The 14,333-nt window shown below is 39.7% G+C and overlaps 1 protein-coding gene across 2 annotated transcripts; it reads left to right on the top strand.

Moving 5' to 3' along the window:
* Positions 1-12,135: 12,135 nt before the first annotated feature.
* LOC111914383 (uncharacterized) lies at positions 12,136-13,751 on the top strand. Of its 2 annotated transcripts, none has more exons than XM_023910136.3 (6): positions 12,136-12,294; positions 12,446-12,567; positions 12,680-12,777; positions 12,864-12,963; positions 13,180-13,362; positions 13,498-13,751. In XM_023910136.3, the coding sequence occupies exons 2-6, from the start codon at positions 12,511-12,513 to the stop codon at positions 13,618-13,620; spliced, it is 561 nt and encodes a 186-aa protein (XP_023765904.1). In that variant the 5' UTR covers positions 12,136-12,294; positions 12,446-12,510; the 3' UTR covers positions 13,621-13,751. The 2 variants fall into 2 exon arrangements, with proteins under 2 accessions (XP_023765904.1, XP_023765905.1); XM_023910137.3 differs by having other exon boundaries at positions 12,141-12,294; positions 12,449-12,567.
* Positions 13,752-14,333: the final 582 nt, after the last annotated feature.

Here is a 14,333-nt window from a genome sequence, read left to right on the forward strand (position 1 = left end):
GAACCAAGATGCTCCCTGCAACTGATCGAACAAATCGTCGATCCTCGGCAACGGGTAACGGTTCTTAACCGTCAGCTTGTTCAACTCCCGGTAATCAATGCACATCCGGTGTGAACCATCATTTTTCTTGAAAAAAAGGATAGGCGCTCCCCATGGCGAACTGCTCGGCCGAATAAACCCCTTCCCCAGCAACTCCTGAAGCTGCGAGGATACCTCCTGCATCTCTGGAGGCTCAAGGCGATAGGGCGCCTTGGCGATAGGCGCGGCCCCCGAAACCAAATCGATACTAAACTCCACCTGCCTCTCGCGAGGCACGCCCGGCAACTCCTCCGGAAATATGTCCGGGAACTCACGCACTATTGGAACCTCATCAACTGACCTCGGTCTCTCTGAATCAACCCTCGTATCCATCACATACGCTAAAAAACCCCTACAGCCTTGCTGTAGACACTGCCTCGCTCTAGCGGCCGAACAAAATGCTAAGCCATAACGTGTACCCTCGCTGTACACCATAAGAACTCCCCCACTAGGGTCTCGTATGGTCACCAGCTGACGCTCGCAGTCGATAACCGCTCCAAATCTACTCAGCCAGTCCATGCCCACGATGACACAGACATCTCCCATCGCGATAGGAACTAAGTCAAAACGGAAACTCCACTCCAAAAATCTCTAGTACACACCCTCGGATCACCTCGGTGGCATACACCGCCCTCTCGTCAGCTATGGAAACTCTTAGAGGTCGACTCAACGCCTCTCGACTAACACTGATATACTGACTAAAAGCCAAAGATACGAAAGACCGACTCGCACCCGAGTCAAATAACACCAAGGCAGGTAAAGAACTCATCAGAAAGGTACCTACGCATAACATAATATAAACACGGTATCACATCAACAAAATAAATACATGAAAGAATACATACCAGCCACGACATCGGGCACTGCGCGGACCTCCTCCGCAGTCAACTGGAAGGCTCTCCCTCGTGCCTTCGGCACCTCGGCCTTCACTGGCCGGCTCTCAGTAGCTCTGATAGCAGCAGGGGCAGATCCCTGAGGTGCTCCCTGGGCTGTCCCTCGCGACTGTGGACACTCTGCCTTGCAGTGTCTGGTCTGGTTGCAGTGAAAGCATACCGCAAACCCCTCGGGGAAATCCTTGGCCATATGCCCATCCTTGCCACATTTGTAGCAAGACCCTGCTCTACACACCCCATTGTGGCTCTTTCCACACTTGCCACAAGTGTGGCCCTTCTGACTCCCAGATCTCGAATCAGCGGGCTTGGCCCGCTTGGCTGCCGACTGAGACTGCTCCGGTCACCGATCCCTCCCCTGAGACTCAGCCTCCTCCCTAGCCTGAGTCTCCATCTCTATCTCCCTCCTCCGGGCATTTGCCTGAAGCTCAACAAATGTCCGGTACGTTGAGTTAGCCACGGAATCCCGTATATCCCTCCTCAAAATGCTCAGATATCGGCTCATACGTGCCTGATCGGAGGTCACGTGCTCTGGGCAGAACATCGCCCTCTCATGAAACATCCGAGTAATCGCTGTAACAGACTCGGTACCCTACCTGAGGGTCAGAAACTCCTATGCCAATTGCTCCCTCTCCACCTGGGGAACGTACTCGTCTCGAAACATAGTAGTGAACCTCTCCTAGGTCACTACAGCAAGCTCAGCAGGCATGTAGTGCGCCGTCACAAACTTCCACCAGTCCTTCGCTCCCAAGCGAAGCTGTTTCAGCGCGAACCGGACTCTCAAATGCTCAGGATATGAGCACATAAAGAAACACCCCTCAATGTCTGAAATCCACCTCATCACTGCAATCGGGTCCTGGTTCCCATCAAACTCCGATGGTTTTGTGTTGCTGAACTCCCGGAACAGCAACGCATCACCACCCTGCGGTCTAGCCGCAGCTACAGCTGCATTGGCCGCAGCAACAGCAGCATCAGAAAGAGTAGCGTATCTCTGATCAAATGTCTCTATCAGTGTGGTCTTGATTGACCCGAACATCTCTAGAATCTCAGCGCGGATGGCAGCAGCCACCTCATCATGAATCATCTGGCGGAGCTCCTCGTCGCTCACACCCCCTCCACTGGTCCCTGGTCTGTGGCGCGTCCCCACCATGATACCTATCTGAAATACAACACAAGATATCAAAGACTCGCTCGAGCATACACACACTCGATACCCCCAATCCTACTTGGTTTCTAGTACCCTAAGGATTCTTACTTGGGTTGCGCACTGACCTAGTGCCTTCGGTAGTACGGGCCCAACATTACCTACCACACCGACTCAGCATTCATTCCAAGTACTCCTCCCAGATTCCTAAATTTCCAAGCACTCTACTCTCTTAAATCATGTGCCACTCATTAGCAGATATCTCATAAGCACCTCGTTGCTATCTAAACACTCTCAAACATTTCTAGCAGCAAAACCCCTAGACTAAGGCATCATATATCAGGCCACTCTAGTCCTAATAAGAATACCTAGTCTACTCTAGCATGCATATCATAATTCATCATATAGCATAACATAACATATTTGATAGCACTTATTGTAAGGGTATTTCGGGAAATCACCGTTCGGGCGCTGGCTGATCGTACACACGGCTCTGCTCTGTTTGTCTCAAAACTCTTTTTACTCTTTTCAAAAATTTCATTTTATTATCAAAATTTTCCTGAAATCCTCAGTTTGAGTTCAGATACGCCCGAAGATGCATCCGAATCCCTCAAACCAAGGCTCTGATACCAACTTGTAACACCGTAAAAATTAAGACAATTTTTCACTTTTTAAAACTAAAGTCATTCATAATCATTTTCAAGAAAACATTGTATCATCATTATCTCATTACAAATCCCAAGATCAAATCATAATAAAGTCCACGGGTGTGGGTGTGTGTACAGATCATGTCGGCGCCTTCCCGCGATCATCGCTGGTACCTGAGACACATAACACAAAACACTGTAAGCATAAATGCTTAGTGAGTTCCCCAAAATACCACATAAACACATATCATCCACTCAAGGTTGTAACTCTGTTGACCCTCTGGTCGAATATCTCTGTGGGACCCTCTTGGTCCCATAACTCTATGAACCCACTGGTCCTAACTCTATAACTCTGAATCATGCATATCACATATCACAATAAATCACAACACATAATAACATGCAAATACAATGCCATATAACTCTAAAATACTCTGTCACATAATTCTGTTACCACACTAGGTAAAGTATAGTGAGAAGACTCACCTCAGATGTCTCGGTAAATCTCTGACTCAGTAGAAATATGATCTAGCCTCCGCCTAATCACATGTAACGCCCGTAGATACGGGCTAGTCAATTTAGAGATAATAGGGGTCAAAAACAACTTTTCGGCAAAATATTATTTAGAATAAATAATCTTAACCAAGTTGTAGTATATGTTATAAGGTTTCCGTACATATAAAGAGCGCCGAAATCTGAGTTATAACGAAGAAGTTATGACCCGTCGAACTTTTACGGCAAAACCGGCACGACACCGGGAGACGTAAATAGTGAATTTACGATGGAGGACTTTTTAGCCTTAGTGATCTAAACTAAAGTTGTATTATATATTAAATCGAGAACATCCATAAAAAGAACTCCCAAATCCGACTTCGTATGAGGAAGTTATGATTTTTCTAAGATTCGGCTTAGCAGTGCACGACCCGAAACTCGAATTTTAGTTCGAGCGGTTTTTGAATTACGGGACCTAAATGAGAGTTGAAGATCTCATTAATAGGAACTCAACGGTAAAAAGACAGAAGAAAAAAGAGTCTGTATGTAGAAGTTATGAATTTTACGCAGATGTTTAACAGTATAATCTCCTTGTACTGTTAAATTTAAGATCGGTCGAAAATTAGCCGACAGAGTAAAAATGAAAGTTGTAGATATTATTTTTACCTACGCGTGGATATAAAGAACGTCAAAAACGGAGGTTGTATTTGAAAGTTACGGATTTTAGAAGTCGGAAGTGTGCTGTGCGAAAATGGGTGATGTGGCACAATCTTGGCTATTGCTTTCTCCCCAAGTCTTACCACTAGATGGTGACATGTGGCACCAAGTTCAGCCAATTTTCACCCTATAAATAGAACCTCTCCCACCTTCATTTTCTTCACACCTTTCCCATTCTTTCTTCTTTTTACTCTCTCTCCAGAACCTCTCTAGCCCCGAAACCCCCCGAAAAGCCTAGGGAACTTCCCTAGCACAAAGCGGAAGCCCCGGAGTGCTCGAAGGCTCCGAGAAGAAGAGCTTTTCGGCTCGGGAACGCTGCTCCAAGCAAATCCCGGTTTTCTATAAAACCCGCTGTAAGTGAGCTACGCTTACGCTATTTTTAATATATCGTTTATTTAATTATAGTAACGTTATTAGGAACTTATAATAAGTACTTGGGCTATTATTATGGGCTATATAAGTATTGTTTGACGCTTATATAATAGTAATAATAGCTAGACTATTAATTAGTCTCGGCGAATAATAGACTAAACTCTAGTTGTAATAATACTAGGTTTCGTCGAAGGAAATTATTTTTAAGAAGCGAAGCGCTGTCTGAGTTTGGATTCACCACCTTTTCAAGTGAGTGCATAGTTGCTTTCAGCTTACACATAGATATGAAGTATTTTATATAAATTACGTGCTATGTGTGCATATTACCTGAATACTTGCTATCTATGCTGGATGAACATTTTTATACATGTTTTCAATGATTTAAACTGTATATTTATTTTATATCTACGAAAATGTTGGGGTAAAACATGGGTAGATGTATTAGTTGCTGTGTGATAAAATGAAATAATGAGAGGCCTCATTATAGATATTATTGATGATCCAGTAATCTAGCGGAGTATAGATGACGACCACAGACTATTCTAGATAGTCCAGTGGAACACTAGCAGGCTCGCAACCTGTAAGTGTTTATTTGAAATGTGTGTTTATTTGAACTGTGTGCTCACCAGATGTACTCCATTCTCCACATGGTTGCCTTAAGGACATTTATTGCTGAGGAATCCCCTTAGCAGTAGTGTCCGTCCCGATGAGAATCCTTAGGATAGGTCCCTTATGATAGATGCTTAGGGACGTAATGTGAGGATAACGGGAACGGGTAATCGGGTTATTGTTGGTTGAGGAAATTAATAAACTTATTTATTGTGGGTTGAAAATCCTATGTGCTCACCAGGCTCCCAAGCCTGACCCAATCGGTTTCTTGTATTACATGTAGTGGCGCATGAGCATAGATGTGATATCTTGGGATGAGAGGTTAATGGATTTTAGGCCTGTAAATACAGAATAATGTAGTAAGGCCTATGTTGTATTGTTGATGCTTATGATATATATCGAACATGACATCCCGAGTCTTTTTAATGAAATACATTTCTACGGAAATGCTTTTGATAAATCTCTATAATATTTTGTTTTGGGACAAATTTCGCAACACTTTTATTTAAAATGTTACCCTGATTTTTAAACAAAGCATAAACAAAATCGGTCTTTTTTGGCCGTGATTTTTTGGGGATGTCACATCACATAAAGTAAATACTCTCATAAATATAACTATACTCAACCCTCTCTTAGCACCCTCAGAAAGGGTAAAAGACCATTTTACCCCTCTTTTGGCTTAAAGGCCACATTGTTGACCAAACCCTAAAAGTCAACAAAAGTCAACGGTCAAACTTTGACTCGACTCGTCGAGTGCACTTGGGCGACTCGGCGAGTCTACACGTGTCCACTAATTCTTTAGTCCCGCTTGGCACGTCGAGTTCCTCCACTTACTCGACGAGTCACACCTGGCATGAATCGCGGGGCCACCCCAACTCAAATCTCCGAGTCTCCATAATAACTCGGCGAGTTCCGCCTTGAACTCCAGTCCTCGAATCCCCCTTCTGACTCACTGAGTTATTTCCCCAACTCGGCAAGTCTACTCACTAAGTGATTTACAGGAAACCCTAACCCTACTCGCTGAGTCTCATCTTTGGACTCGGCGAGTTCATGCCATGCACAAACTCCATTGACCTCCTGAGGTCAGATCTGTTCCTTAAATCCATAGATCTGACCTTCCCAAGCATGATAATCACGTAAAGTTCAGACCTTGACACTCATATAGCATCTAGATGGTCTCACTTGGTGATTTAGCCCCAAAAATAACCTCCTAAGTTCATGGCTCCCAAAATAACCCATAAAGCTCCAAGGGTTAAGGTCTCTGGACATCTTTGAGTCCAGATCCAAAGCATAAACTCGAAAAGGGACCAATTGCTCCACATATCCATTCTCTAAAGGGGTTAGAAAACCCTAACTCTAAGAATCAACACTAAATCTGAAGAAGGTCCGAATAAATACCTCAAGATGAAGTCTCTGAACTCTAAAATCACCAGAATCGCTCCTCCTTCAGCCTCCTCTTGCCTTGGTCACTTCCTTCTTGCAATCAAACCAACAAAATGATCAAAAGTGGCCTCTCCTTCCTCACAAACGCTCTAGATCTCTTAGGGTTTCTCTCTGGGGTTTGGTAGCCGCAAATAGGGCCTTTAAATAGGTCTCAAACCCAGGAAATTAGGGTTTCATTAAACAGCGTGGACTCGCCGAGTCCACTCATGAACTCGCCGAGTCCAGCTGTGAACCCGGATAAGAATCCGCGACCATACTCGGCGAGTCTAAGCACCAACTCGCCGAGTCCCCTCCCAACCTTCAAAAATAAAGGAATAAAATAATATACCTGGGAATCAGGGTGTTACATATAACTGCAATAATGGATCCAGGATTAGGGAAATATAAGGGCTACCTTTTGTTAATAGACCACAAACAGATAATTTTATAGAAACACACTTCGCATATGTTTCTCTTTTGTAGGGCGGTCAACATGATTAGTGGCCTTAACAATATTTACATCCAATTCCTACAAAATGAAATAAACAGGGGATATTAAAGTAACAATCATAGAAAGAAAAATTCAAAATGTTTCAATACCTTATAATCACTATTTACTTTAGCCAAATTGACAGTGGTGCTATCCTTAATGGCCCCAAGAGCTTTCCTCACACACGTTTGAGATCCTCTACTCGACATCTAAATCAATTGGTATTATCAATTAACCAAAATGAAGAGTTTTTTATAATATTAATGCTTTAGAACACCGTATCACAGTTCCATTAAAGTAGGAACAAAACGATCCAATCACTCAATAAAGTCTTAACAACTTAAATATGCACACACAAAAGTTGACAAGATCATGCGTTCATCTTATTGTATTAACTTTAATCAATCATACTGTAACAGCCCGAAAGCCAGGTTAGTTTAATGACCCTTCTATTTTGGAGAATTGGCAAATTAGTCCCTTAAAGTTGAAAGGTGGATTTGGTGAGTACGTTGGGCGTACTGGGGGTACGCCGTGCGTACTCGCGCGCTTATTTTGTACGCAGGTCCATCCAGGTACGCTAGGCGTACCCAAGGTTACGCCGGGCGTAACCGGCCCATATACAAAACCCTAATTCCTGGCCTTGCACTATAAAAGGAACATGTAGTCCTTTGCCCTAGCCACCATACACCCTTGAGTGAGTCCTTGGAGAGCTGAGATTCGTGCTTTGGCTTGTCTGTCTGTTTTTGAGCTTGAAGTTGTCTTTTCAAGGTGAAGAAGGAGAAGAAGGATCCATTGTTGGAGTTAGAAGTTGAAGAACAAGTGTAGATCCGAGCTCTATAGTGGTTGGAGATCCTTTCTGAGGTATAAAGCTCAAAGATTTCCTTGTTCTTCATAAGTTTTGCTTATTGGACCATTTTTAGGGTTTTTGGTTCAAAGTTGGAGACTTTATGTGCAAAGAGTCTCCATAAGCTTAGATTTGGCCTTTTCTAGTGTAATATGTGTTGAGGAGTCATAAAAATCTAGTCTTGGACGTGGATCTTGTGTCATGCATGAGTTATAGCCTCATTATGGAAAGAGGAAAGGTGTTTTGAGCACAAAGTGACCCTTACAGCCATGCAAAGGCTTAAAGGTTTCAACTTTATTGATTATGACACATTAGAGGAGTCAGATCTGAAGTTTGGATACAAGTCTTAACCGATTAAGACCTGAATGTGTTGGATAAAGGAACTGGGCATTACGCCGGGCGTAATCCCAGTACGCGCCGTGTAGAGGGTCACGTACCCCGTTTCTGGAAAGCAAGGGTACGCCCCGCGCACAGGATCTGGTACGCCCCGCGTACTACTTGCTGTTGACTTTTGTTGACTTTTAGGGTTTTAGTCAACATGTGAATTTTTGGGTCAGGGAGGGGTAAAATGGTCTTTTACCCTTCTGTGGAATTTTAGAAAGGAAAATAGTATAGCCTTGAGAGCCGTTAATGATTTGGAATAATTATTTGATGTGATTAGGCAAGGCTAGGTTGTTGTTGTGAGATTCAGAGATATCGAGCACGTGAGACACTAGAAATCATACGAGGTGAGTCTTCTCACTATACTGTACCTGGAAGGGTACCTATGTGTGACCGGAAGGTCTGGTATATTATGAGATATATACATTGTATGAGTTGTCTGTTTTGTATGCGCTATGTATGTGATTTGTATGCCATGTTGATATGGGTCGGAAGGCATTATGTTATGGGCCGGAAGGCATTATGTTATGGGTCGGAAGGCATTATGATGTGGACCGGAAGGTCAGAGAGTTATGGATCGGAAGGTCGACACGGGTAAGACCGAAAGGTTTACCTGGTTGGGATGGAAGTCCCCTGAGACACATGGACCGGAAGGTCATGGCCTGGAAGGGCGTATGTGTGTAAGTGGTATATTGGGGAAATCACTAAGCATTTATGCTTACAGCTGTTGTGTTATGTGTTTCAGGTACTAGCGAGGACCGTGGGAAGGCGCCGGCATGACTCGTACACACACCCGCAGGTGGATTTGGATTTAGTTGATCTTGGGATTTGACATGTTTTGTATCATGACTACGTTACATTGGATTTTTATGGTTGGTTTTGAATGAAATCATGTTTTCAAGAAATGAAAATTTTGTTTTGAAAATTACGTTGTTACACATACCAACAAAAAATTATCAGGAGAATAAGCGTGTATTTTGACATACCCTAAGCAGTCTAATCGATCTACCTATAAAGTGGAACAAATAGAAGAAAAAAGAAATAATGGAAATGGTGGTGGGCAAGTCGACAATGAATCCACCTCCGCCGCACACCCCAAAGAGCATAAAAGGCAGCAGACTGATTCCGGTTACCATGAAAAGCTTGTGCATTGCGATTTGCAACTATATTTCGGGTAAATGGACAGTTGAATTGATTAGCGCCAAAAACTAATCGTGGTAGAAATAGAAATAAAGAGGCAACACCAAATTATGAAAAAAAATGTTTATTATTATTTTTTTAGCTGCTTTATGCAAACAATGTTTCACTTGTCTTACGAATTAGGCAAAACCATGTTTCAACCAACGCAGTTAAATTTTGTACCATATTTCATATAAAAGGTACTGTCATTTTCACCATCACATTTTTAACGATTCATACATAACTATTTCATTTTCACCAATTATGGAATTTGTAATTTGACAATTCAATCCATTATTAGCAAAAAGAGAAATAATTGTGTTTTCAAATTAAAAATTCCTATACTAAGAAGTCAAGTGGGTAGAGAAAACATCTCCTGCCTTCTAGGGAATAAAACATCAGTCAAATCAAAGAGAACAAAAAGGTTGAATGGTAAAATGAATGGAATCTATACAAAGTACCTTCAGCTTATGATGTGCCGATCCTCTTTCTGAGCAAAAATCATTCAAATTCCTCATCTAGCCAACAAAATTTACCATGGACACCAACATTCTAGACTCCTTTTCTCATTTTTCCAGATACATGAGCTGCCGCATACCTGTAAGTTTCAAAAGTAAGTCAGTTGTGTAATAAATCGATAAGTATTATGTAAACTTAATACATTTTTATACATAATACTATAAGGAATGAAGCAAAAATAATCTTTCTTACAAATCCTTTCTTCTCGTTTGGCTCTGTATGACCCACTTCTGCAAGCATAAAAACCAAAAACAACTTCAAAACCTGTAAAATTTGATGTAAAAGTGTAACTATATTGGTATATTAAGTTGTTAGATTGAGAGAAGATAATATAAATGGAATTAGCTCCCACTGTATAACTGAGATAGAGATTGAGACCAAAGATGAGAACCTAACATGGAATTGAGCAAGGAATATCACTCGAGTACCTTTTGGAATCATGAACATGAATAGTAGTTCCATGCATTGAAGTTAAAAGCAACCTAAAGAAGCAAGATTGTTCATTGGTTATGATCTAGTAATATATATTCAAGAAGATAGGTTAGTTTGTTTGTTGATTTTTGAAGTAAAGTATAAAATATGATACCTTGTTGCCCAATCTTTGGGGAGCATCAACATCAATCGCCGTCCTGGCTTGTATAGGGCTAGGGACGATGAAGCAAGTGACTTATCCTTAAATTTCATCTCTACCTACAAATCAATTGAAACACAATTTCAGTCGGAAATCCGTATTGTAATTTGTATACAGAAAAAATTAAGCATATAATCAATTAAAGTACCGGTCCATGAGGTCCAGGATTTGATATTTCCAATACTAGTAGACGTGATTTGATTGAAGCGGTGCCCCTGGCATACCCCTGCTAGAGAACTCTTATGTTCCTTACTCCAAATAACACCACCACCACCACTGCCGCTTGCTGATTGCTTAAGGTTGGAGAAGCGATGAAGAAGTAGAAGACAAGCGGTGGAAATACAACGCTTTCAGGTTGTATTTGTCGATTGTACTCAAACTATGTCGTAAAACTCTAGTATCGAAGTTAGAGCCATCCGCTAACGACGGCGAAGAAGTGTCTCCGGTAGACCATTTGACGAACGGAGACTTCCGACACCGGAAGACAAGTACCGATTTTGTGATTAAGAAGTCGACTGATCGACTCTTCGATCTCCGCATCGATTGCAAGTATGAAGACCTGAAGCTTCAATTACAAGACCGACCAGTACGGACATCGAAAACCCTAATCTCGTCGTCTACCACCACCTTAACAACCGTAACAGCCTCCACCACTAATGGTACAACGAAAAACGCCAAGAGAAAGAGGTAATCAGAGATGCAAGCGTCAAACATAAAGGATCAGGAAGTGGTTGGTGGTGGAGGGAGCAAAGGGTAGAAAAAGAAAGGAGACTCGATTTGGGAGGTGGTGGAAGGATCGTGAAGCAAACAGAACGAAAACAGATAAACATCAAATACTGAGAGGTCGGGCACGATGACCAACACGTGGACAAAGAATAGAATATTTTCCATAAAACACCCCTATACCAAAATTCTATAATCCAGGAACCATTTCTGTCAAAAACACACAAGTTCACTATTCATCTTGCAACATAATTTTAATATATATATATATATATATATATATATATATATATATATATATATATATATATATATATATATATATATATATATATGTTAAGGTTCATTTGAGACCATTCTAATTTTGTGAGACCGTAAGACAAAATCTAAAAATAATTTTAAAATGCAAAATAAATGGAAAAATCCAAAAATTCTTTTTTTAAATATTATTTTCGGAACTTGAATTAAATAAAAAAAAATTTAAAAAATTAAAAAAAAAATCCCGTTTTTTTAAAAAATACGTGAAATATTCTAATAGAATATTACACTGACATATTCTAAAAAATAGTTTTAAAATGCAAAATAAATAGAAAAATCTAAAAAAAAAAATTTAATATTATTTTCGGAACTTGAATTAACTAAAAAAAAATTCTATTTTTTTTGAAAAATACGTGAAATATTCTAATAGAATATTACACTGTACATATATTCTAAAAAATAATTTTAAAATGCAAAATAAATGGAAAAATCCAAAAATTCTTTTTTTAAATATTATTTTCGGAACTTGAATTAATTAAAAAAAATTTTAAAAAAATAAAAAAAATAAAAAAATACGTCTCACAGTCTCACAAAATTAGACCGTCTCACATGAACCTAACTCTCTATATATAATAATAATAATAATAATAATAATAATAATAATAATAATAATAATAATAATTAATGTTTAATCCAAAAAAAAACTCAGATTTTTTGCGACTATTCTTTCCTTGACCTTGTTTCCAGAGAGGAGTTCGAGCACTTTAATTGTACCCCTTCAGCCCCCTTCACGTTAACGCAAAGTTCCGCTTCTCCCTCTATTTGTAAACTCTCCATCTCCGACAGGGAACGGCGAACAGTCCGTTCAAAATCTCCGACGCAACTCACCGGATTCCACGTATTTGTCTATCCGTTCATGCTATTATTTCTTTTAAATCTATTATATTCACTTTCCATGATTTTAATGTTGTTTCACATGCCTCGATAGATTTTGTATGTCCCATGTTTTGCGTAATTAGTTGACATTTCTATAATTCGATTGATACTAGAAGATACAGAAGAATTTGCGCACATAAGCACGACGGTATTAGGAAATAACTAATCGTAGACTTCGATGGCTCCTGCTGTTCCTAGATCTGGAGATGCGATTTTCGCTAATGTTGAGCGTGTGGTAAGTTTTCTGCATCAGAAGTCAATGCACAGGATAATCTCGGTGCTCGATTTACATTTTTTATTGCTAATTTATTTCATGATTCCCTTAATGCGATTGTGATTGTAAGCAGAACTCTGAGCTGTTCACTCTGACGTATGGAGCGATCGTTCGACAATTGCTTACGGATCTGGAGGAGGTTGAGGAAGTCAATAAGCAGCTCGATCAAATGTATACATGAATGGTTTTTAATTTTTATTGTTTTCAAATTGATTATACTTGGTCTCATTGTCTGACCTTTTTTTTTTCTACACCAGGGGTTATAATATTGGGATACGTCTGATTGATGAATTTCTTGCAAAATCTAATGTCACTAGATGTGTTAATTTTAGGGAGACAGCTGAAGTCATCGCAAAGGTAACTCTTCTTCACTTGTGCTCATTTCCACTTTTGATGATCTTCAAATATTGTTTGACATGGTATTTGTTTCTGCTTCAATGGTTCTGTTATGGCTATTGAATAAATCTGTTAGGAACTAATACTTGACCAAAATAAACAAACATGTTTTCCACTGAGTAGAGAGAGCATCAAGTCTTGTATGGAGTCTTAAATTAATCTATGCCTTGTAAACAGGTTGGATTCAAAATGTTTTTAGGGGTGACTGCATCTGTGACTAACTGGGATTCAGAAGGAACGTCTTGTAGCCTCATTTTGGAGGATAATCCGCTCATAGATTTTGTTGAGCTTCCAGATACTTGTCAAGGTTTATATTACTGCAACATTCTAAGCGGAGTAGTCAGAGGAGCTCTAGAAATGGTATCTTCTGTTTCATATTTTTATTTTTTTTGAACTTTTCCATATGTTAGTTAAAAAAATAAAGTACATTGTCTTTGTGGGAGGTGGGAGTAATTGAAATATTGTATGAGAAATTACATTGTATGATATATTCAGGTGTCAATGAAGACTGAAATCACATGGGTCCGTGATATGCTTAAAGGAGATGATGCATTTGAGTTACAGGTAAAGCTCCTGAAACAAGTTCCAGAGGAGTATCCCTACAAAGATGACGAGTAAACATGTTTTAGTTTTTAACTTTTTAATGAATAATGATTTATGTATATACAGTTCAATTCAATAATCGACTTTCCATAACTTACTTTTGTTATGGATTTGATTATGATATTATGCATTTTACATTTGGAGAATTTGTTTGAAAATTTATTGGTTCGTTACAGTGTCAGTTGGTGAATTATCCAGGTGGTGAGAATCTGATAATACTCTTCACCTGTCTGATCTTAGCAGATCAAAGGGTGTGATTACAAAAAGAATTTTATAATAAGTGAAATTCTAAAAATCACCAAATTTTAGTAATTAAGTTCTCCGTCAACTATTGAAGTCTTAAAATAGAAAAGTTGAGGGGGGAAAAGAATACAAAACATGGTTGGTGGTTTTTGAAAATGAAAAAACCATTTTGAAATAAAGAAAAAATATCATAAATGGTCTTTGTGGTTTTTAGAAATTTGATATTTAGTCCATAAGTTTAAAAAATTTCACAGATGGTCCCTGTGCTTTCAAAAAATTTGATATTTGGTCCTTATTGCTCATTCCGTTAAGTTTTGTCCGTTAACTTAAGGGCATTTTCGTCAGTTCAGTACCACAAGATCATTCATGAAGTTTTTTTGTTATTTAAATGCTCTCTCTCTCTCTCTCTCACACACACACACATAATTTCTTCAAATCACCTCTTATATTCCCAAATCTCATTTGAAATCATTCTACAAATTCTC

This window comes from Lactuca sativa, chromosome 5 (assembly GCF_002870075.4).
Source record: "Lactuca sativa cultivar Salinas chromosome 5, Lsat_Salinas_v11, whole genome shotgun sequence".
In the NCBI taxonomy this organism is placed as follows: Eukaryota; Viridiplantae; Streptophyta; class Magnoliopsida; order Asterales; family Asteraceae; genus Lactuca; species Lactuca sativa.

Coding starts and splice junctions, on each gene's coding strand:
- LOC111914383 (XM_023910136.3), top strand. CDS start 12,511: ATGGCTCCTGCTGTTCCTAGATCTGGAGATGCGATTTTCGCTAATGTT. Junction 12,778..12,863: donor AATAAGCAGCTCGATCAAAT/GTATACATGAAT, acceptor TTTCTACACCAG/GGGTTATAATATTGGGATAC. Junction 13,363..13,497: donor TCAGAGGAGCTCTAGAAATG/GTATCTTCTGTT, acceptor TGATATATTCAG/GTGTCAATGAAGACTGAAAT.